The 19,109-nt window shown below is 48.3% G+C and overlaps 1 protein-coding gene across 7 annotated transcripts in view; it reads right to left on the reverse strand.

Moving 5' to 3' along the window:
• Dys (Dystrophin) overlaps positions 1-19,109 on the reverse strand; it is a 447,573-nt gene that overhangs the window by 367,961 nt on the left and 60,503 nt on the right. For 2 of the 7 annotated variants that reach the window (XM_089570782.1, XM_089570780.1), the window contains exon 1: positions 14,112-14,599. The exons of 3 other annotated variants lie outside the window; for them this stretch is intronic. In XM_089570782.1, coding sequence (XP_089426908.1) covers positions 14,112-14,418 — 307 coding nt within the window. In that variant the 5' untranslated portion in view covers positions 14,419-14,599. Of the gene's footprint in view, positions 1-14,111; positions 14,601-19,109 lie in introns of those variants that run through there. 2 more of the 7 variants (XM_089570781.1, XM_089570786.1) reach the window with 2 other exon arrangements.

Here is a 19,109-nt window from a genome sequence, read left to right on the forward strand (position 1 = left end):
GTGACTACTTTCACATATTTTGCGAGAGTGGCAGTGCGGAATTAGCAGCTGCCGATACCGAGGGTCACACCATTAACATTTCCATATCGACCGATGTACGAGGGAGACAGCTCTATGCGCTATAATTAATGGTGACGAGATGACTTTCTCCCAGCTGATTACTAAGGCAGAGATAAATCAGGACAATATGCGTAAGATTTCCTCGCTTATATTGAAACTCTATGCTTCAAGTCAACTCAAGATTAGCCTTATCCCAATGAGCTGTTGATCATACGAAAGATAACCCAAGTAAAACAGAACGCATTTACCCCATTCATTATATTTATTATAATTGCTATATCTGTACAGTTACTTAGGAGTCTAGGCATATGCAGTTAATCACCTGGTGTATTGCACCATGCACCATTCACCATGCACCATGCTTCGCTTGTCTGTTTTTTAAGACACCTCACCCAATGCGGCATGATCCAAGGGGTTACGACAAACATGGATCACAAGTAAACCAGACATACAAACCAAACCATCGAAGCAAAAGAATACTTAAAAATAAAAACAGACGTCGCACTGACGACAACTCCTGTCCAAACCGTGTCATTCCTGAATATTTAATGGAAAGACAAAAGAAAAACGATAACAGCGACAAGCATAAAGTAATGGATAAAACGAGTTGCCCTAGGCAAGACGGTGGCATCGTTATGAGTATAATAGCAAACAGAGGGGTATACTTGCAGAGAGAGGCGGAGAGGTCGGCCTGAACTAAATTTAATTGGCCTGCTACTCTGCAGTGGGGGAGGACGAGTGGGGAAAGAGGGCCGTGGTGGGCAACGACGTGGACAGATAGCAGGCACGACTATATTCAAACACATCATCAATGCGCCGGATCCCAGTTTTGCTTCGCGTAAAAAGCTATTGGACGTCCGAACTGTATCACTATCAGGAAAGGTTTCCAAGTCTCTGGCCAAGCATCCAGCATGGGGTCCTACAATATCCTGCCGTTGAAACGCACCAAGGGAGCGGCCAACACCAACCAGCCTTCACCGCGTGCAGAAGGGGGTCAAAACCATCCATTATTTGGTCCACCGTCTTCGGCACTTGACAGGGAACACAGCTTGCAGGGTGTCACGACAGATAATAATCATCTTTATTTTGCATCGAGTACAACATATACAGGATGCCGGAGGCCTGCAGAAAAAGCTGTCATGAAGACCGGTTGAAGAGGCCGACGCCCCCCCGCCCCCCCCCCCCCCCCCCCCCCCCCCCCCCATACACTGGTCGTTTTACAGCGCCACAGTAACAGAAGTTATAACCAATTCTTAAAAAAAAAAGGACTAAAGGCAGACTAGTAAACAGTTTATCAGTGACATCATACAGAAAGAAACTAGTCAACAGAAGTACTAAACTGCATAGCACAGTATTCATTATACGAATCTCAGGGCTTATGTAAAAATGGTCAACGTTTCTGTGACAATCGCATGGCGGCGGAAAGTTCATGCTAAGGTTGCTACGAATAAAAAATAACTACTTTCCCCTCACCCCCCCATTTCTCTCTATCTCTAATTCTGCACGAGCAGAGCCGCACGCAGGCGCGGGATCTGGACTACGTCATAAGTTCTCCGCCAAAGAAAAAAAAAAAAAGAACGCACCGGGGCGTCTGCACGCTCCCAGGCGAGGCTCGTTAATTTGCTCTAATCCCCGGCTCCCGATAAGCGCCCGGTGCCCCCATACACGACATGCAGGCCCGGGCTTCAACGCTCAAAGTTCGCAGCGTGCGTCGTATCAAAGCTCTCCGCCGGGCACACAGGGTGATCCCTTTGTTCGTGCGCGCGCCGGCTGAATAAACAAACAAGCCGGAGAAAACAAAACGACGAGACGATATATGCGCCGGCGCATCGAACGAGTTTGATTTTCTCCAGCGCAGAATCTGGGCGCACTTCACGGCTGGACTGGCTCTAAGCACGCGTTAGGTTCAGGCAGGCAAACTAGACTTAACGCGTGTTCCTCGCGTGCAAAAAAAAAAAAATAATAATAAAACTTCTCCGAAAACAGGCTGCAGGACTGAAGAAACGCGCGCCAGGCATAACTCGCCTGAAATTTCTTTGTGAGAACTCGGAAAACAATTAGGCTGGAGAAGATCACCCGCCGTGTGCATGCATGGCTCAGTGGTTCGGAATTCGGTGGTCGCACACAGGTCTTGTGGGTTCGATCCCGATCGCGGTGGCCGCACTGCGGTGGAGGCGGAACACACACACACACAAAAAAAAAAAATCTCTCGTGTGCTGAAATTTCTGTGCAAGTGATCGAAGTAAGTCCGGAGCTCTTCATTACACTGCCCTTCAATGGTTCTGCGAGCAAAAAAACAAAACAAAAAAGATCCATACGGATATTACCGCGGCTACTTTCAAAATGCATATGTTAGACCGCATACAGTTGCACTCTATTAACAGAAAGGAGTAAAAAAAGGAGTAAACTGACCTCTACCGCACTCACTTTTATAAAATGGGGTGCACTAGAGGATAGTTTACCTCCTTTCCACTCCCGTATAGACGTATTCGTGTTCAGTGTGTGTACGTTTTCATTTGCTTAAAGAGGGAGGGGGGACAAGTGCCTTCGTTCTGGCCGGCATTTCGTTTTGTCCGCTTTTCCTTGACCAGCCCTGTTCATGTGCAGCAACAACAATGCGCTAGCGAAGGCGAGCATTTTGCGCAGACAATGCACACAAATGCGTCGATGCAGTCACGTTTGACCAACATCAAGAGCACCACGGGCAGCGGGAAGCATTTTTGCTTGGCACATAGTGAGTATACACACGTGGGAAAGCAAACTGGTGCCTAAGTTTAACAAAGCACAGCGCACGTATATCTCACGAACTATGGGTGTCAGTTCATAGAATTTGGTAACGTGAGTTCGTTAGAGGCGGTGTTCAGTTTGACAAGCGCGAGAGTTCGGCTCAGCTGTCGCGCCTCATCACGCATGCGCACGACCGATGCGGCCCGCACAGCGTTCCCGTCAACGCCACCTGCACATGCAACTAGGCGTCACGAGCTGCATCTCGTACACGCACGCGGGATTACTTTAGCTGAAACTCCGTTCTCATTTATTACACGGGGGTTTTCTTAAGAGCGAGCGAGTCAGAAAAAAAAAATTGCGAATAAAAAGGCTAGCCGCCAGCTTTGCGATAACTCAGCTTGTCACCGGGCGCCGAGACAAGCAAGTCTTTCTACACTCTTAAAGGGAAACTGCGTAGGTTTTAGAAATCAACAAGCTTAAAAGGGTCGAATGTGTGAAACTTGGAGGTAAAGCATGCGAAGTCTTTTTGGGCTAGCACTTGAAATAGTGAAGTAATAGCCGATTAAAATCCGGACGCCCTTCGAGCTTCTCAGCAGCGCACAACGCCAAGTGGGGGGCGCATGATGACGTCATCGAAGGTATTGGTACATTTCCAACGGACAAACGCCTGCTTTGAAGGAAAAAAACCAACGACACCGAAGGCGAACCCTGCCGAGAGTTGTTTGGCAGCGTCTAACGCGTCAGGGCAGGGTGTGGCTGACGACAGCGGTAATTTGAAATCATACCTTCCGTGACGTCACGCTGAGTTTTCCTGCACTCCTCCGCTGCATTGATGAGAAGCGCAAATTTCAATCGTCGATTACGTCATTATTTTAAATGCTAGTGCAAAAACACTTGGCATGCTTTACCTGCAGCCTATATAGATTTGAATCCTTGAATATCGCAATATTCTCAAAAAAGTGCTGCATCTGCCCTTTAAACACGAACACGTATATATGGGAGTAAAAGGGGTCTAGTGCACTTACTCCCTTTTTACTCCTTTTGTGTTTAAAGTGTAGGGTTCTTTAAAGTCTCTCTCTTTTTCCAACGACGCCAGTTCAAAGCTCGTTAAATTTCTTTGCATTCAATAATTCACTTTGCATAAAGTAATCCGCCGTTCAGTTCTCTTTCTTGGCCACATAAGTATACCGCTTAGTCCTTCGTGGAAGGTCTGTACGTCGCGTCTTTCTGCAAAGTTCGCTTGTAAATGTTGTCTGACGAACGAACAAATTTGATACGCGTCTTCACTCCATCTGCTTCCCGGCCGCCAACTATTATTCTCATTTAATTCGTTGTTCCAGCAGATGCAGCCTCTGACTACGGAACATCCTTACGTACAACCTCCTTCTTACTGTACAATCAAGGAAATAAGATCGATTGATTTGTGGATTGATTGAATAAATGACTCATCGATTCATTGACTGACTGACTACGGGACATCCTTACGTATAATCTCCTTCTTACAGTACAATCAAGGAAATAAGATTGATTGAACTAATGACTGATTGATTCATTGACTGATTGACTACGGGACATCCTTACGTATAACCTCCTCCTCACTGCACAATCAAGGAAATAAAAGGTAGGTATGTAGATAGGTAGGTTGATTGATTGATGATTGATTGACTACGGGACGTCCTTACATATAACCTCCTTCTTACTGTACAATGAAGGAAATAAGATTGATTGATTTATTGACTGATTGAATTAATGACTGATTGATTCATTGACTGATTAACTACGGGACATCTTTACGTATAACCTCCTCCTCACTGCACAATCAAGGAAATAAAAGGTAGGTAGGTAGGTTGATTGATGATTGATTATCGACTGATGATTGATTATTGATGATTGATTGACTGACTACGGGACATCCTTACGTGTAAGTATAACCTCCTTATTGCACAATCAAGGAAATAAATTGATTGATTGATTGATTGATTGATTGATTGATTCCAAAAGGCAAAGACGAAAAGCTGTAAAGGATGCTGCAGCAAATTAGGGTGAACCCTGAAAAGGGGGAGATCAAATGTCACTGAAAGCAGGCATCGGCAGTGAAAGTATGCGCGCCAGTGTGTGTGTCTGCACTTGCGGGTCCGAACCTTCGTGCGGCACTGACGCAGCCAGGAAACGCGATCAAGTAGCGACGAGCCGATCCGCGGCGTTGCGGACGGAACTGTCACGCGAGCAGCGGAGACGGAGCATTATTGCGTGTCAGGGCACGAGCCCGCCGATCGATCGAGGCCCTCTCGCGCGTCCATCTGTCGCACCGAAGGCGCGACTTGACATGTACAGGAACGTCGGACGGTTATTCGGGTCAGGCTTGATTAAGGTGCACGCAGTATAACACGTATTGCCTCTAACAATTGGCGCGAATTTATTGATAGCATTAACTGGGCAATTAGACCAGATTTAAGGTAATTTTACCGCAGTGTGATTACCACTGAAAAGTAATGATTTTCTCTCACATCTTTAATCCGCTCGTTTGCTTGCTTTACGCTCAGCTATAGAAGTCAGCGCGCATGTTGTCATTCTTTCGGCCGTATTTATTCGTTGCGCTCATCTGCCTGCCCATCATCAGTGCACTAACTAACCCAAACTGGTGCTCTATTTTGCTTGCATATTTGCTTGTTTGTTTTTCCGTTTCAGTATTGTACTTTCAGATAGCGGAGATAGGGCAGTTCAGCTGTGCAAGAAAACATATGAGCGCTAACTCCTTTACCAGGTATTATGTACGGGGATTTTACATTTCCCTGAATGCTATGTGCACGCGTACATTTCTCTCTTTTCTCATCGATCCATTAGTTGTCATCTTTCAGCTTTAATTGCTGCGCCGCTTCGTGAGCCATGCAAAACTAGAAAGGAACAGGGTTAATTTAGAACGGAAGCCATTACAAACGCGAATATCTCGAAAAATTATAACTCAAATATTCACCTCGATAAGATTACAAGCACCGAAGAATGACTCATTAAACTACGAACTACTGCAAAAAAGAAAAAAGTTAACATCGTATCCCTTTTTCATTGTCCTATTTCACTATTCGAGGATTCAACAGCATGTACTGAGGTAAATTTCGAAACAGTTCGGCCATGTTCGACTTTACTAAGCGCTTCGTTGTCTCGACGCAAATTATTTCCTCTGACCAAACAATGCCGTCGAATCGACCGGCAAGCACAGAACAATAACTATATGAGTCCGAGGCCAGTGCTTGCATAACCAAAGCTCGATCGAAGCGCACAATGGCTTTTCAACCCGGGCTTTGTACTTCTGTCCCTCTGAAGGCGCTGCAACGATTTCGCGAGTAACTCTTTCTAGTTGAGAACAGTAAAATGTGTCAAAAATATGTGCTGGCAGCCAGACGTTATCACCCGGAAAAGAAACAATTGCAACGAGCCGCGCTTGCCGACCGCCCGCATTGCCAGCACTTTTCCTCGTTACATGCCCGAAACACGTCTTGCTCTGCGCCTAAAGCGTGAACAGCAACGCGTGAGCTCAAACAAACACAATTATAAAATATTGAAAAGAGCCGTGCGGTAGCGCGTATGAATGGAAAAAGCGATTTTGGAGACCTTATAGCAAGAGCTTCCCTCCGAAGCCTCGTTATTCTTGAGAACAGAACAATGCAAATGAAAAGGCACATTCACAATGTGTTGTGAGCCACATGTCAGTGGTTCCCAGGAGTGTAGTGAATGCGGCAAACTCGCAAGTTTTGCTTTGTCATTTCGACGCCACAAGGCTGCACACTTGTAGGTCAACGAACTTCAACTATTTTGACCATAGAGCTACACAGGAAGCTTCGTGAGCGCGAAAGCGGAAGAGGGCAGGAGAGAGGGGGAGGGTAGCAGTAAGGACTTTCTCTTAGTAATTCTTTTCAGGCGTGCGTCAAATTAAATTAGGCCAAATTAGCATCGCCATTTAGCGAGCTATAAAATGGGCCGTGACCTCCTTGCGGACTCTCGTAAATATGAGCTTTAGTGTCAACGCCGTTACACGCTATGCATACCGGCGTTAAGAAGCGTTAAGAGATTAGAACATGTGATAACTGCAAGATATCTTCTTTCTCACCGATTCTCCGTGGATATAAAATGCAATGCGAAAACCCCTAAATCCTTTATTTCGGTTTAATTTCCACTGCTGTCTGACGCCAAGCTGACGAGAACTAGGAGCTTCCCGTTGTGACAGTGCTGCCCACCCAGTACGAGTACTGCAAGCTGTCTCGCAGTCCGGACGTCAGTGGAGTCTACACTAGCAACAAAAGAAGTGCGCTGCAATGGAACAGAGCCCACGTTCAACAGTATTCGCGTTTCGGCGTTTCCATTCAGCTTAGAGGTTCAGCAGCGAATAGCTGCGGCTCTGACAGCAATGTACAGGTATGCGATTTGGATAAGAAAAAAAGATGCCCAAGCTTAGCTTGGTTAAGCCAAGAATGCGTTGCATATTGCGCGGTCTTTTTGCGCGAGGTATTGCTTGGCGGCACTCGATTTTCTCAGCAGCTTTTCCTCCGTGACGTATGGATGGATGGATGGATGGATAGGAGCGCCCCCTTTGAAACGGGGCGGTGGCAACCGCCACCATTCTCACCCGTTTTTTTTTTCTCCTTTTTTTCTTTTCTTTCCTTTTTCTCTTTCTTTTTCCTTTTTTCTTTCTTGTTTACTGTGTTTGCAATTCTCACCAAGAATCGCCATCATCTTTACCTACGGTTTTTCCTCCGGCTGTCGTGACGTCACGTCACGTGGTTTGGTGGCTGCCCGGCCGCGCCCAAGGGCTGAACTGGGTGATTGCAATATGCTACGCATAACAGGAAGTAATTAACATGAATCCACTTTATGTAGAATAACGAATTCAATGCACGAACACGCAGGCAAAGTTAAAGCCGGCGTGATTAAGCGCACACTTAACCAGCACATGGCGCCTCACTTCCCGAAAGTTGGCCCGCTTCCGCCGAGGATACGAACACCACCACGTTGTTTGAACGTGCAATTAACAATCCACTTTTGATATCGATTTCGTTCGCACATGATGCCTTTCCTTATCTCATCTCATGACCATCTCTGTCACATTTATAGGCCTTGCGAGGATGCTAACTGATAAGATATCGATACATCCCGACCATTCACTGCAACAAATGCAACAGACGAATGCGCTGCATCGCTTGGCGATGCTTTTCCCGTCGCGAAGATCTAAAGGAACACTGAGGACAACTCCATCCAGTTATTTCCCGCAGTGAAAGACGCATTCATCGGCGAGAAAATTGGATTTAAAAATCTTCCCGCCAGTCGATTCAAACTCGTGACGTAATTAGCGAAAAAGGACGAGGTGCCGCCGTTTTGAAGTGAATGGATGTGCAGCGTAGCCTCCGGGATCCGCGAAGAAATTGGTGTCGTTGCACGCATTTTGCTTGCGAATTCGGCCGGTGATGGCGACACCTGTATTTGGTTTTGGTCTTTTTTTTCTAGCTGATACAAGCTACGATTTCGGTGGGTGGTCTCCTGGCGATTAGAACGCGGTACTACATCAATACAGGCCAACTTCAAATCGTCATCAGAGCCCGTTAAAAAAAAAAAAAAATGGCTGAGGCTTAACTTGGTTAAGCCTGGAGAATGCGAAGCATCATCGTGTCGCGTAATTTGGAGGCGCACAACCACAGCGACGGCGCGAGGTGGGCCCCCGTTTCTACACTGTCGTGACATCATCGTGTCACGTGGTGTGGCATCATCGTGTCACGTGATTTGGAGGCGCACAACCACAGCGACGGCGCGAGGTGGGCCCCCGTTTCTCCACTGTCGTGACGTCATCGTGTCACGTGGTGTGACGTCATGTAACACGTGATTTGGAGGCGCACAACCACAGGGACGGCGCGAGGTGGGCCCCCGTTTCTCTACTGTCGTGACGTCATCGTGTCACGTGGTGTGACGTCATGTATCACGTGATTTGGAGGCGCATAACCACGGTGAAGGGCTGAAGTGGTAGCTATAGTAGTATGCGTCGCATAAAAGAAACCAAGTCTTACGTGCCAGCTCAAATCGCGCGGTTTAAGCCGAAGGACGTATGAACAACACGTGTCCGAAGAAGTTGATTTCAACGATGAATTCATGCAAGATGCTTTGCAAACACAGTTAATGAATCTGCTATTTCATCGCGTTCATAACAAAGCGCAATGAGACGCCAGACCGATATGCCCCCTGGAGCCCGACGACTAGCGTTAAGTCTTTAAGCAAATTTACTTGAATACAAATTTACTCAAGTGAGCAACATACGTGCGGAGTTTGAGAGGACGGTCTCATTACTTTATTCCAAGCACGAAAGTTACCTTTGATAACAGCACTGGAATGCGAATTTCGCGATGCTTAATGCATTTCTTGCTCTGTGGCCTAACATCGCCATCGTTGCATGTGCCGTATATTCGAGGGCACAACAAAAAGACGGCAAATTTCAAATTACCTCTTCTATTTGAAAGGGTTTCGGTACGCATGCACATAAAAGGACATAAAACAAAACAGCAAAAACATCACAGGAAGGATGAATGTGTAACATAAATGTTTGAGCGTTAGCTGTGGTGTGACAGCACAGAATTTTTCATAGACGTGTTCTGTTTATTTTTTCATTTCTCTCTATATCTATCGCAAAGTCAGACAGCTAGAGCTGAATTTGGACTTGCCCAGGACTGCAGTGATACTCAAGTGAAGTTCTTCCGAAAGATCGCTTACAGCGGTGAGAGTTAACCAGCAAGTCTGTTTAACGCGCTGGCCAGAGCGTATGGACTTTAAATTGAACCCCTGTGTACACACGGTAACACGAACCACCGATTCAGGCTGGGATGCTCGAAACTGGGTTTGCCTCCGAAACGGCACAACGGGATTTCCATAGCCTCTTCCAAGGGAGCCTAAGGGCGCGTTCACACTACACCAAAGTTCCGGCGAGCGAAGCGGATTCGGCCAGATTCGGCCGCTTTTGACGCCGACGAAGGCGGAAAGCGGCGCGGAGAGGGTGATCGGTGCGGGACCGATTTTTCCGCCTTCGCCGCGGAAGCGACGACGGGCCGTTGACGTCATGTCCGGACAAATTCTAGCATGGCGGCAAGCATGGCAGCGGGCCGGGCTAGCGCTTTCTCGGTGGAGATGCTACTAGACGCTATAAAGGAACACCCAATCCTATACGACAAGCGGCAGCTGAACTTTAAACACGTGTCACATAAGGAGGAGCTCTGGGAAAAGATCGGCAAAGAACTGGGAGTGAGCGGTACGTACAATTGCTTTTATATCTTGCTTCACGCCGATACACGCGAGAATCGTTTTTTTTTTTTCGGATGCCAGTGTAGTACGTTTCGCGTTGTTCTCGTTATGCTGTGAACTTTTATCCCTTGCATGCGGACCTTGCGCGATCGTGTACGACGCATGCTCATGCCGCTGTTGAGAACTCTGTTTTCGAGTGCCAGTAGAGTATACGTTTTGGCGTATACAGTATACATTTCGATCGTACGACGCATGCATTACGCACTGAAAAACCGGCGCACATATTTTGCTTAAGCCGCTGTTTGCATCTATCGCATGCACGCACAGCTCGTGCGAGCACGCGCGACGTACTTTCGTTACTTTGCGTGTGCCACTGCCAGCTCCTGTCCCATGCAGGTTCAGCTCGTACGAATATCTTGGAGTGTATATCATCACGGTAGCAGCGCTGGGCGTTGCGTGACAAGCTCTGGGGCGGACCGTGAGCGCGATGCATTTTTAGCGATTTATTTCGTGTCGCGAAAGTCGAATCCCAAATATTGTTGCAAAGTGAAGCCAAGGATCTTGATGTGGCTCCGCCGGGGGATCCTCTCAATAATCAGTTTGATTCCTGTACCAGCTTGGTTGTGTGCGCTTACGAGCGTACGTGTACCTTCATAACACCGAGGAAAATGTGAGCGCCCAGTTACCACATCTGAACTGTACAAAAATACAAATACAAAATGCCTTTATTTAAACATCATGTGATGCTAGGAGGCGCACCCAAAAAAGAACAACGCAAAACGTACTACACTGGCATCCCCCCCCAAAAAAAACGATTCTCGCGTGTATCCGCGTGAAGCAAGATATAAAAGCAATTGTACGTACCGCTCACTCCCAGTTCTTTGCCGATCTTTTCCCAGAGCTCCTCCTTATGTGCCACGTCTTTAACCAATGGAGTAATTAACTTTTTATTCCCTGCAGTTAGCATGCATGTTTGTATTGAGATAGTGACATGTGATGAATATTCAATTGTGCACAATTTTAGTAACGCGCGCGTGTCCTGTGATACGCACATCTAAATTTGAGTTTAACTTCATGTTAGATGGACCAGCTTAATTTATGTGAAACAGGCAGCTTCCTTTCATCTCGTTTAGTGGAACTGGTTGGTTTTAAGCGGAACAGATGTGATCTATAGTTCCACGCCGGTTATGTGGAAACCAATTACAGTCAGTTCTTCGAAGGTTTAGAGATGAAACTTGGTTCCTGCTCGTGGGAGGTAAAGCTCATAAAAAATTCTCCTAATTACCTTGTAGGAAAGGACCAAGCAAAGGAGTTTCAATTTTCCTTTGGGCCTACAGATGTCGTTTCGTAGATACATGGGGTCATATTCTCGAAAGGCGCACTAATGAAATAAATGCCAACACTTCATTTCTATAAACATTCTTTTATAAAATCTCCAGTATTCGCGCTCGTATTCAGAAAAAAGACACGAGATTACGTAAGGCGATACCCGTAGATCAGCGCCTGGCGCAGGTTATCAGGTGTGGTGGAAATTTTATATTGCTCTTACGAGCGCACCCACCACTGCTTCCGCCGCGAAGCTGGTCTTTCTTCTGCCTTTCGCAACTCTTCCAGCATAGCCATTACAGAGTTGCAGAGAAGAATCGAAACAATCTCCTCCTCCTCTGAAATGCTCGCCATTCTGCGATAAAACGGCGCGAGACAGTGTGCAGCCGAACAACCAGCGACAAAAGCGCGCGAACTGTCTGCGGGGCTCACGCGCGCTCTCGCTTCGTTCGCGAATTCCCGATACCGGAAAAGAAACTGCCACGAGGTCTCGCTGCTTTCGTGAAAAAGCGAGAAGCAGCCGCAGTTCCGCGTCGGATCCGCCGTCGCAGGTGGGGTAATGAGAACAGCCCCTTTTTTTCCAGCGAAGCGAATCCGCTTCGCTCGCCAGAACTTTGGTGTAGTGTGAACGCGCCCTAAGGAAGCTGGATGGCGGGGCGGGGGCGCTATACCCATCCTTATCCGACGGTGGCTTTTGAAGACACCATCTGCTGCAGGTGAGGCAGACGCCCAAGCTACTATAGTCGGATACAACTCAAGAACGAAGCGGCTTTTCCCTGTCAAAGGTCCCCCTTACAGCCAATGGCGTCGGCCGATTCTCACGAGTCTGCTAGGGTGGCAGTGCTGGGAATGGCAGATGAAAGGGAATAGTTCCCTCCCTCCATGGTTGTGGATAGCTCCCCTCTCTGCATTTCCACACTAGCAGGGTAATAAAAATCGGCCGACGCCATTGGATGGAAGGGGATTCTTTTGACGGGGAAAAGGCTGCTTCGTTCTTGAGTTATCGCGATTCTAGGCCCCGGTCGCCTCCCACCCTCTATCCCTCTCCCACTTTCCCTCTCTCGTTCTCCTCTCCACTAAAACTAGAGATGTGGATTTCCCTCTCTGCATTTTGCCACGCGTCGCCTCCCCCCCTTTCTCGTCTTAGCCCAATTTCCCCCTAGCTCCTCTCCTCTAAATGTGGAGAGGGATACTTCCCTCTCCCTTCTGCCACCTGCCAACCGAGGCAGGTGGCAGATGGCGCTGCGGACGCGAATGACGAGAATTTTTCAATGATAACTCAAGAGGCAGTGCCCTACTTTTTGAAGCTAGGTCAGTATGTCTTAGAACGCGCAGCTACAAAAAGAAATTTAACGAAGAAGATGACACATGTGCAGTGTGTGGTAGATCTGTGGAAACAATTGAACACCTCATAATCAAATGTGATGGTATCCATCCGGATGTCGATGCAGGCACAGTCACTCTTCCTGAGGCCCTAGGGTTTAAAGATAACAATGGTCACGCAAATAAATCTGCAGTGGAAGTTAGCAAAAAGCGATTGGAGGATTGGTGGCTGAAAAGCAGAGATATGGCATAAGGTTAGAATTGTAGGAAACCGTAGGTAAAGATGATGGAGAATCTTAATGAGATTAGCCAACACAGTAAAAAAAAATAATAAAGAAAGAAAAGCTGAGCATGGTGGCAATTGCCACCACCCCGTTTCAAAGGGGGCGCTCCTATCCATCCATCTATCTATCCATACGAGGGCGCGGAACTGAAGTACGAGTTAATAACAGCTAACGCTCTAAAATGTAGACGTTTCACACACGCGCCGCAACTATGACATGTTTTAGATATCAAAGCTCTTCCTTTGACCTAGCAGAAAAGGACTAAATATGAACGCGAAAGGATGCGATGATGGCACTCTGCACCAATCACTCCACTCATGTCACAACAGTGTGGCCACCGAATTCCCTCCTCCTTGATACGAGATGATCTAGTTATTTAAAGCGACGCATCATAGAAAGTTCATTCCATCGACCCATTCTTCTCACATCGCTACCAGCCCTACAAAACCAAACCCGCCTCCTCACACACGCCTTTCACAGCTCTCTTCTTGACACACCTCTGGCTCACACCACCTCGCGAGAAGTTACCCCGAACAGCTCGCCAAGAATGTCAAGGCCAGCAACGACGAAAAAGGAACACGGAAGGAGAGCCCCAACATTCAATGTCAAACTGACCTCGCAAAGCACCAACCATACACAGCTTTCCTACAGACCTCGACTCTCTCTAACATCGTGAAGCATCGTGGCAAGCGAAAACAGAGTTTTACCATAGCGGAGACGTATTAGCGTAGGGGCAGAGCGGTTTAACGTGTACCTGCTCAACACGCCTATTTGCACGCTGCGGGACGCACACCAGCCACTTTAGCGTACGTCTACGTCAGTAAGTATCCGCTGTGCTAAAACTGTACAATGAGAGAGTGACTAGACGTAATATTACAAGAGCGAAGGCTCCTGTGCCAGACAGCCCCGGGGCGGTACGCCGAAACTCAGAATTATTAGAAAGCCGGGCATGGAATTTAAGTACACGTCTCTTTCTACTCCCTCGTCAACTTCCTCTCTTTCGTTATTCAGGTCGCGTCCACGACCTGTCCGTCCATGCTTTATTTTTTTTTTCGCATTTCCGCAGCAAACATCCCCAAACGAAAGAGAGAAAAAAAGAAATAAACGACATGCACTCACGCAGCTGAGGTATAGTCTGCAGCGTCCCGAAGAAGGGCGGCAATACGAGCGGACCCAGACGCGAGCCCTGGGGCCCGGGCCGGCCGAGGACGACGCCTTCGTGGATGGTCAGCATTCCGCGCGAGTTGCCACATCCAGAAGGCCGCACCACGCTCGGCGCGATTCGGACGTTCTTTCCCGCACACTTCTGAACGGGACGACACGTTGGAAAACGAAAAATAAGAGGGGGCCCTCGAAAGCCACCGCCGAGCTCCTCCTGTCTCGGGCACCGCCGCCGGCGTGGACGAGAGGCAGGCCGGTCGCGCATACGCCCCCTCGAGAGCCGCGGTCGACGTGGGTCGCGTGGCCAAACAGCCGGCGGATCCGGTGTCGGGGTACCGGATCGAAAGCGCGCTGCGAGCCTCGGTCCCGGCGGCGCCTTGCCAAACCACTCTTCTTCGAGCCAGCTACGTGAGTGGCTCGCACCGCGGAGGCCCAAGCAAACCTCCGATTACCACAACAAACGAAACTGCCGAAAAGGTATAGAGTGTGCGCCCGCGAATATCCGCGGATTTCCACCGATTCACGGTGAACGTTGGGGAGTTTCAGCAAACCGCTTAGCATTTGGGCGCTGTCCGTGCACGTCCATTACGCGCTGGCTCATGTAGTACGGTAAGGGTGAGCTGAAACGTTAACTACTTACAGCTGTTACGGTATTTATTTCAACCGGCTTCTTATCTTGTTTCCGTTCTTGGCCACCCATTGCGAATTAATCAAAGCGTACCCGGATACCGAAAATTCCTACTAGGCTTGCCCAAGAGTTGTTGGAGCCGCCGGGGTGGCTCAGTGGTTAGAACGTTCGGCTGCTAACCTGAAAGACGCGGGTTCGATCCCGGCCGCGGCGGTGGAATTTCGATGGAGGCGAAATTCTAAAGGCCCATATACTGTGCGATGTCAGTATCCGTAAAAGAACCCCAGGTGGCCGAAATTTCCGGAGCCCTTCACTACGGCGTCCCTCATAGCCTGAGTCGCTTTGAGACGTTAAACCCCCATAAACCAAGAGTTGTTGGACCTCACAGCTCCTCCGCTCATGGCAACTTCGATCCAGCACCCCTCATCTCTCCCACCAGTCTATGACAGAGTTGAACTCCTCTACGTACACCCACGTGCACAGCATTCTACACGGCCACAGTGAGCGGCAAGCATCGCAAGCATCCCCCAACGCAAGAAACCGAAGTCCACATTAAAAGAACACTCTGTATTACCCTTTATGCTCAAAAGAGCATCCAATTTTTTTAGAATTAGAATGGAAGTGAAAGAAAAAAAAGGAAGGCGTCCCTCATAGCCTGAGTTGTTTTGGGACGTTAAACCCCCCTAAACCAAAAAAGGGTAGAAGACGACGTTTTTGCTGAAACAGAAGGAAAGGGGGGGGGGGGGGGGGGGGGGCTCTGTCCTCCTTCCCAGGCCGTCACCTCCTTCCTGGAACTCTGCCCACCACAAATGACTCAAAGGCTCACCAGCCCCATTGAAAAAATTATAGGCGATCAATGAGACTGACGCGGCAGAGTATCCGTTAGCATCACTGTTCCCCCCTGGACGGAGGAGCCGCTGACGGCTTCAGACTGTGCGAGCGGGTGGGTGATCAGACCTGTTAACCACCTCCTCTCCACTCTCCCCCACCCTCTTTTCGTCTTCCCCTCCCTTCTTTTCTGAAAGTGGGGAAAGCGGTTTGCCTCTCTCTACTTTTCCACCAGCTACCCGTCGCCTACCACGCTGTATTCGTCTTCCTCTCCCACTTTGCCTCTCCGCTGAAAGATGACAAGGGGATCTTCTCTCCACTTTGCTTCCTGCCAACCGAGGAAGGAGAGGATTTAAAGAGGGCAAAAGAGGGCAGGCCCCCTCACCACCCTCAACCTCCATTCGACCTTCCCCTCCCCTGTGGCTACCCATAAATCCGTGCGTGGTAGCGCAGCTAGAAGAGTTGCTACACGATCGCAGTGAGGTTTCGTGAAGAAAAACACAGCCTCACAAAGCACATCGCATCCCTGTATTTTTCTTTTTTTCTTCATCGTTGTCTCTTTCAGCGCTCTTTCGTCCATGACACAGGCTGCGCTACTGCAAGCTGCTCTGACCTACTCAGGAGAAAAATATTCTCAGGGCGCCCATCTTCACTGATGGCTAAAACTACTGAACAGACCTCCACCTGTAGCCTTTACGTGCCCTCAACAAGCCAAATACTTTCCGACTGTCACCTGCAGCCGAAGACACCCTCCACGACAGCGCAGCTTCGCGGCGTTAAAGTAGCTGTCTACTATTCCCTCCGCCGCACACCTGGCCGGTGGGTGATTTTCGCGAACTCCAAAAGCATCGCTACAAACCCTGTCCAACCTGTTGAAGAAAACTAATCACCAGCTAGTTTCCCTCGACATTGCGCACCTAACATCACTTGGCTACTGCCGCAGCCACTATATAACGTTTCAGTTGATACCAGCTCGCTGCGGCATACTAGCCAGAGAAAAACCGATGAAGAGCCCCGCAAAGGTGTATAGCATCAGACCTACAATAGGACTTTCTTCACAAAATGAGATGCGTCACAACTGGCTATAAGACAAGCCTATGAAGAAAAGAATCGGCTCTGGAGCTCGCCGCCACACCATCACCCATTTCTCCACCCAACTGACCCCCACCTCAAATCTAGACAACCACCCAATCTTCCACGTCATCTTGAAACTATTTTTCATCGTCTCCGTGTGAACGCCGCATTTGCAAACAGCTCGCTGTACCGTTCAGGACACGTGAACAGTCCGCATTGCGACCACTGCGGCTCGGTATAAACATTGCAACATATTCCGTTTCCAATGCACAGCGTAACGCGACGAGCGTGGTGCGTACTGTAGATCATTGTATGGAGCCGCTCAACCTCTAACAATGGACTCTGTGTCAGGGCCCTTCGCCTCCTTTACGCAGCAGAGACGTGCAGTCAACTTTTTACCTGGCTATTTAAGGTCTACTCGCCAAAAACTCCAATATCTCCGTACGTCTCACCTTAGCGCGCTCTTCATGCAGTGAACGTTGTCATCCCGTTTGTAAGACACTGCACTGCACCATTTAATACCTTGTAGCTTTACTCGTTGATGCACCTCAACTCAAATTCAATGCCCATTTACGTTATTCTTTCAATTTTTAATATTTTTTACTTCATAATTGTACACGCCTCTCTCCTTCCGTCTTTCTATCACCAATTTCTTTCCCCATGCAGAGTAGCATGTCAGCGAATTTTTCATGCGAACTAAAATATCTGCTTTTCAATGAAGGGTTTCTCTCTTACTCTCGTGCGTAAAGATTGCGGGGTTTGGGTTATCTGTACAGGAGATTAACTCCTTCAAGCATATCCGTAAATATTAGGTTATCAATTACGTAAACCAGCTCTAATCATCCTTTCAGTTACTCTGTTCTGACTGATCCGCACTTAATAAAATGAAACACCCTTTACAGTACAGTCATTGGCAAACACGCCCTTCACATCGTAACGGCTCCTAAGCATCAGCTTCGAACACAAATAATTTTTTTTCCGCATTTGTGAAACAAAGAAAAAGAGGGGAAGAGGGGGTCTGACTTATTTTTCCTCGTTTTCTGCCTTCTCCACTTTTGCCTACAAGCTGCGCGCTGTCCCGACCACAGACAAATAATCCGGAGAGGGGGGGGGGGGGGCACCGTAATGCTTTCACCGCGCTCCTAAACGGCCCATCAGCTCCGGCAGGAAGCGCCGGAACCCGGCCACAACGGGGCTCGATGCATTATTTGTGTAACGACGTTTGTCTTGGCTGCCGGCCCAGCCAGCGCGCCGCGGTGCTTTGGCCGAACAACAAACTATTAGCTGCGCCGATGACCGGTGGCGCCGCCCTATCGGGGGCAACAACAAACACAACGCCAGTCGTTTGGACGTATGCGCGTCGACTGCAGGCTGACCAACGCTGCTACCACTATCAAATAGCTCCACCTAACGTGAATTAAGGAACATACTGTAGCAAGCGAAACTATGCCGCAGTGGGAGGACTCCGGGATAATTTAGATCACGTGGATTTTTTTTTTTTTCGCGCGCACAGAAATTTCAGAACACGAGCGATTTTGACAACAATCCCTCCCCTTGAGACTCTCTCCGGGGGAAGAAATAACTGTCGTAGCATGTCGTAACAAGAAACGCCAACGTTCTCTTGATGAGCAGCGAGAATACTTTCCGTGTGAGCCGATTAGTAGGCTTTCTTGAGAACGTATAGGTCCTTCCAATTAAGAATGAGAACATATTTTGAGCATTCCATTCATAATTACTCCGTAATTATTTGTGACAAGCACACCTTTGCAGTTTTTAAACTAGTTTTTCTCTTGGCTTGTAACAACCAAAATTTATTTTCAATTTTAGTAGACAAATAAACAAGAAATTCGTCCTTTTGTGCGAACTGGTCGTTCTCCTTCATACTGAAGGTACCGTCTTTGTCAAAAGTAACCAGGCTGCATGGTTTGCTTCTAGCTTGTATAGTGGAGCCCTTGTGGCTTTCCTAGAGATCAAAAGGTGCTGGAAGGTAAGAAGACCCCCAGTCCTTACCTTTAACGAGCATTTCAGCCTCAGGGAAGCTGTACGGGCTCCACTGTATGAGCTAGAAGAAAACCATGCAGCCTGGTTACTTTTGACAAAGACTGTACCTCTACAGTCAGCAGCAAAAGCTTCGGGACGCCTGTTCTCGTGAAAAGCTTCGGGACGCCTGGTGTCCATACCAGCCGTCTGGTATGGACACCAGTGGATAAAGCGTGCTTGCCTTTTTATACCTGCAGGCACCCCAGGCGACTGGATTGCGCGACGGTGTCGAAATCAATTTTCTCTCGCGCACCTGCATCCCATAAACTTTTGACGCCGACTCTAACCACTCCGGCCATGTGGTCCAGGCGGACATGAGATAACATGCGGGCCTCGATCTGGTTAAAACTCCCCCTCTCCCCACCCCGCATCCTCTGGAGCATTTA

The sequence above is a fragment of the Amblyomma mixtum genome, chromosome 2 (genome assembly GCF_055824585.1).
Source record: "Amblyomma mixtum isolate Tamu chromosome 2, ASM5582458v1, whole genome shotgun sequence".
In the NCBI taxonomy this organism is placed as follows: domain Eukaryota; kingdom Metazoa; phylum Arthropoda; class Arachnida; order Ixodida; family Ixodidae; genus Amblyomma; species Amblyomma mixtum.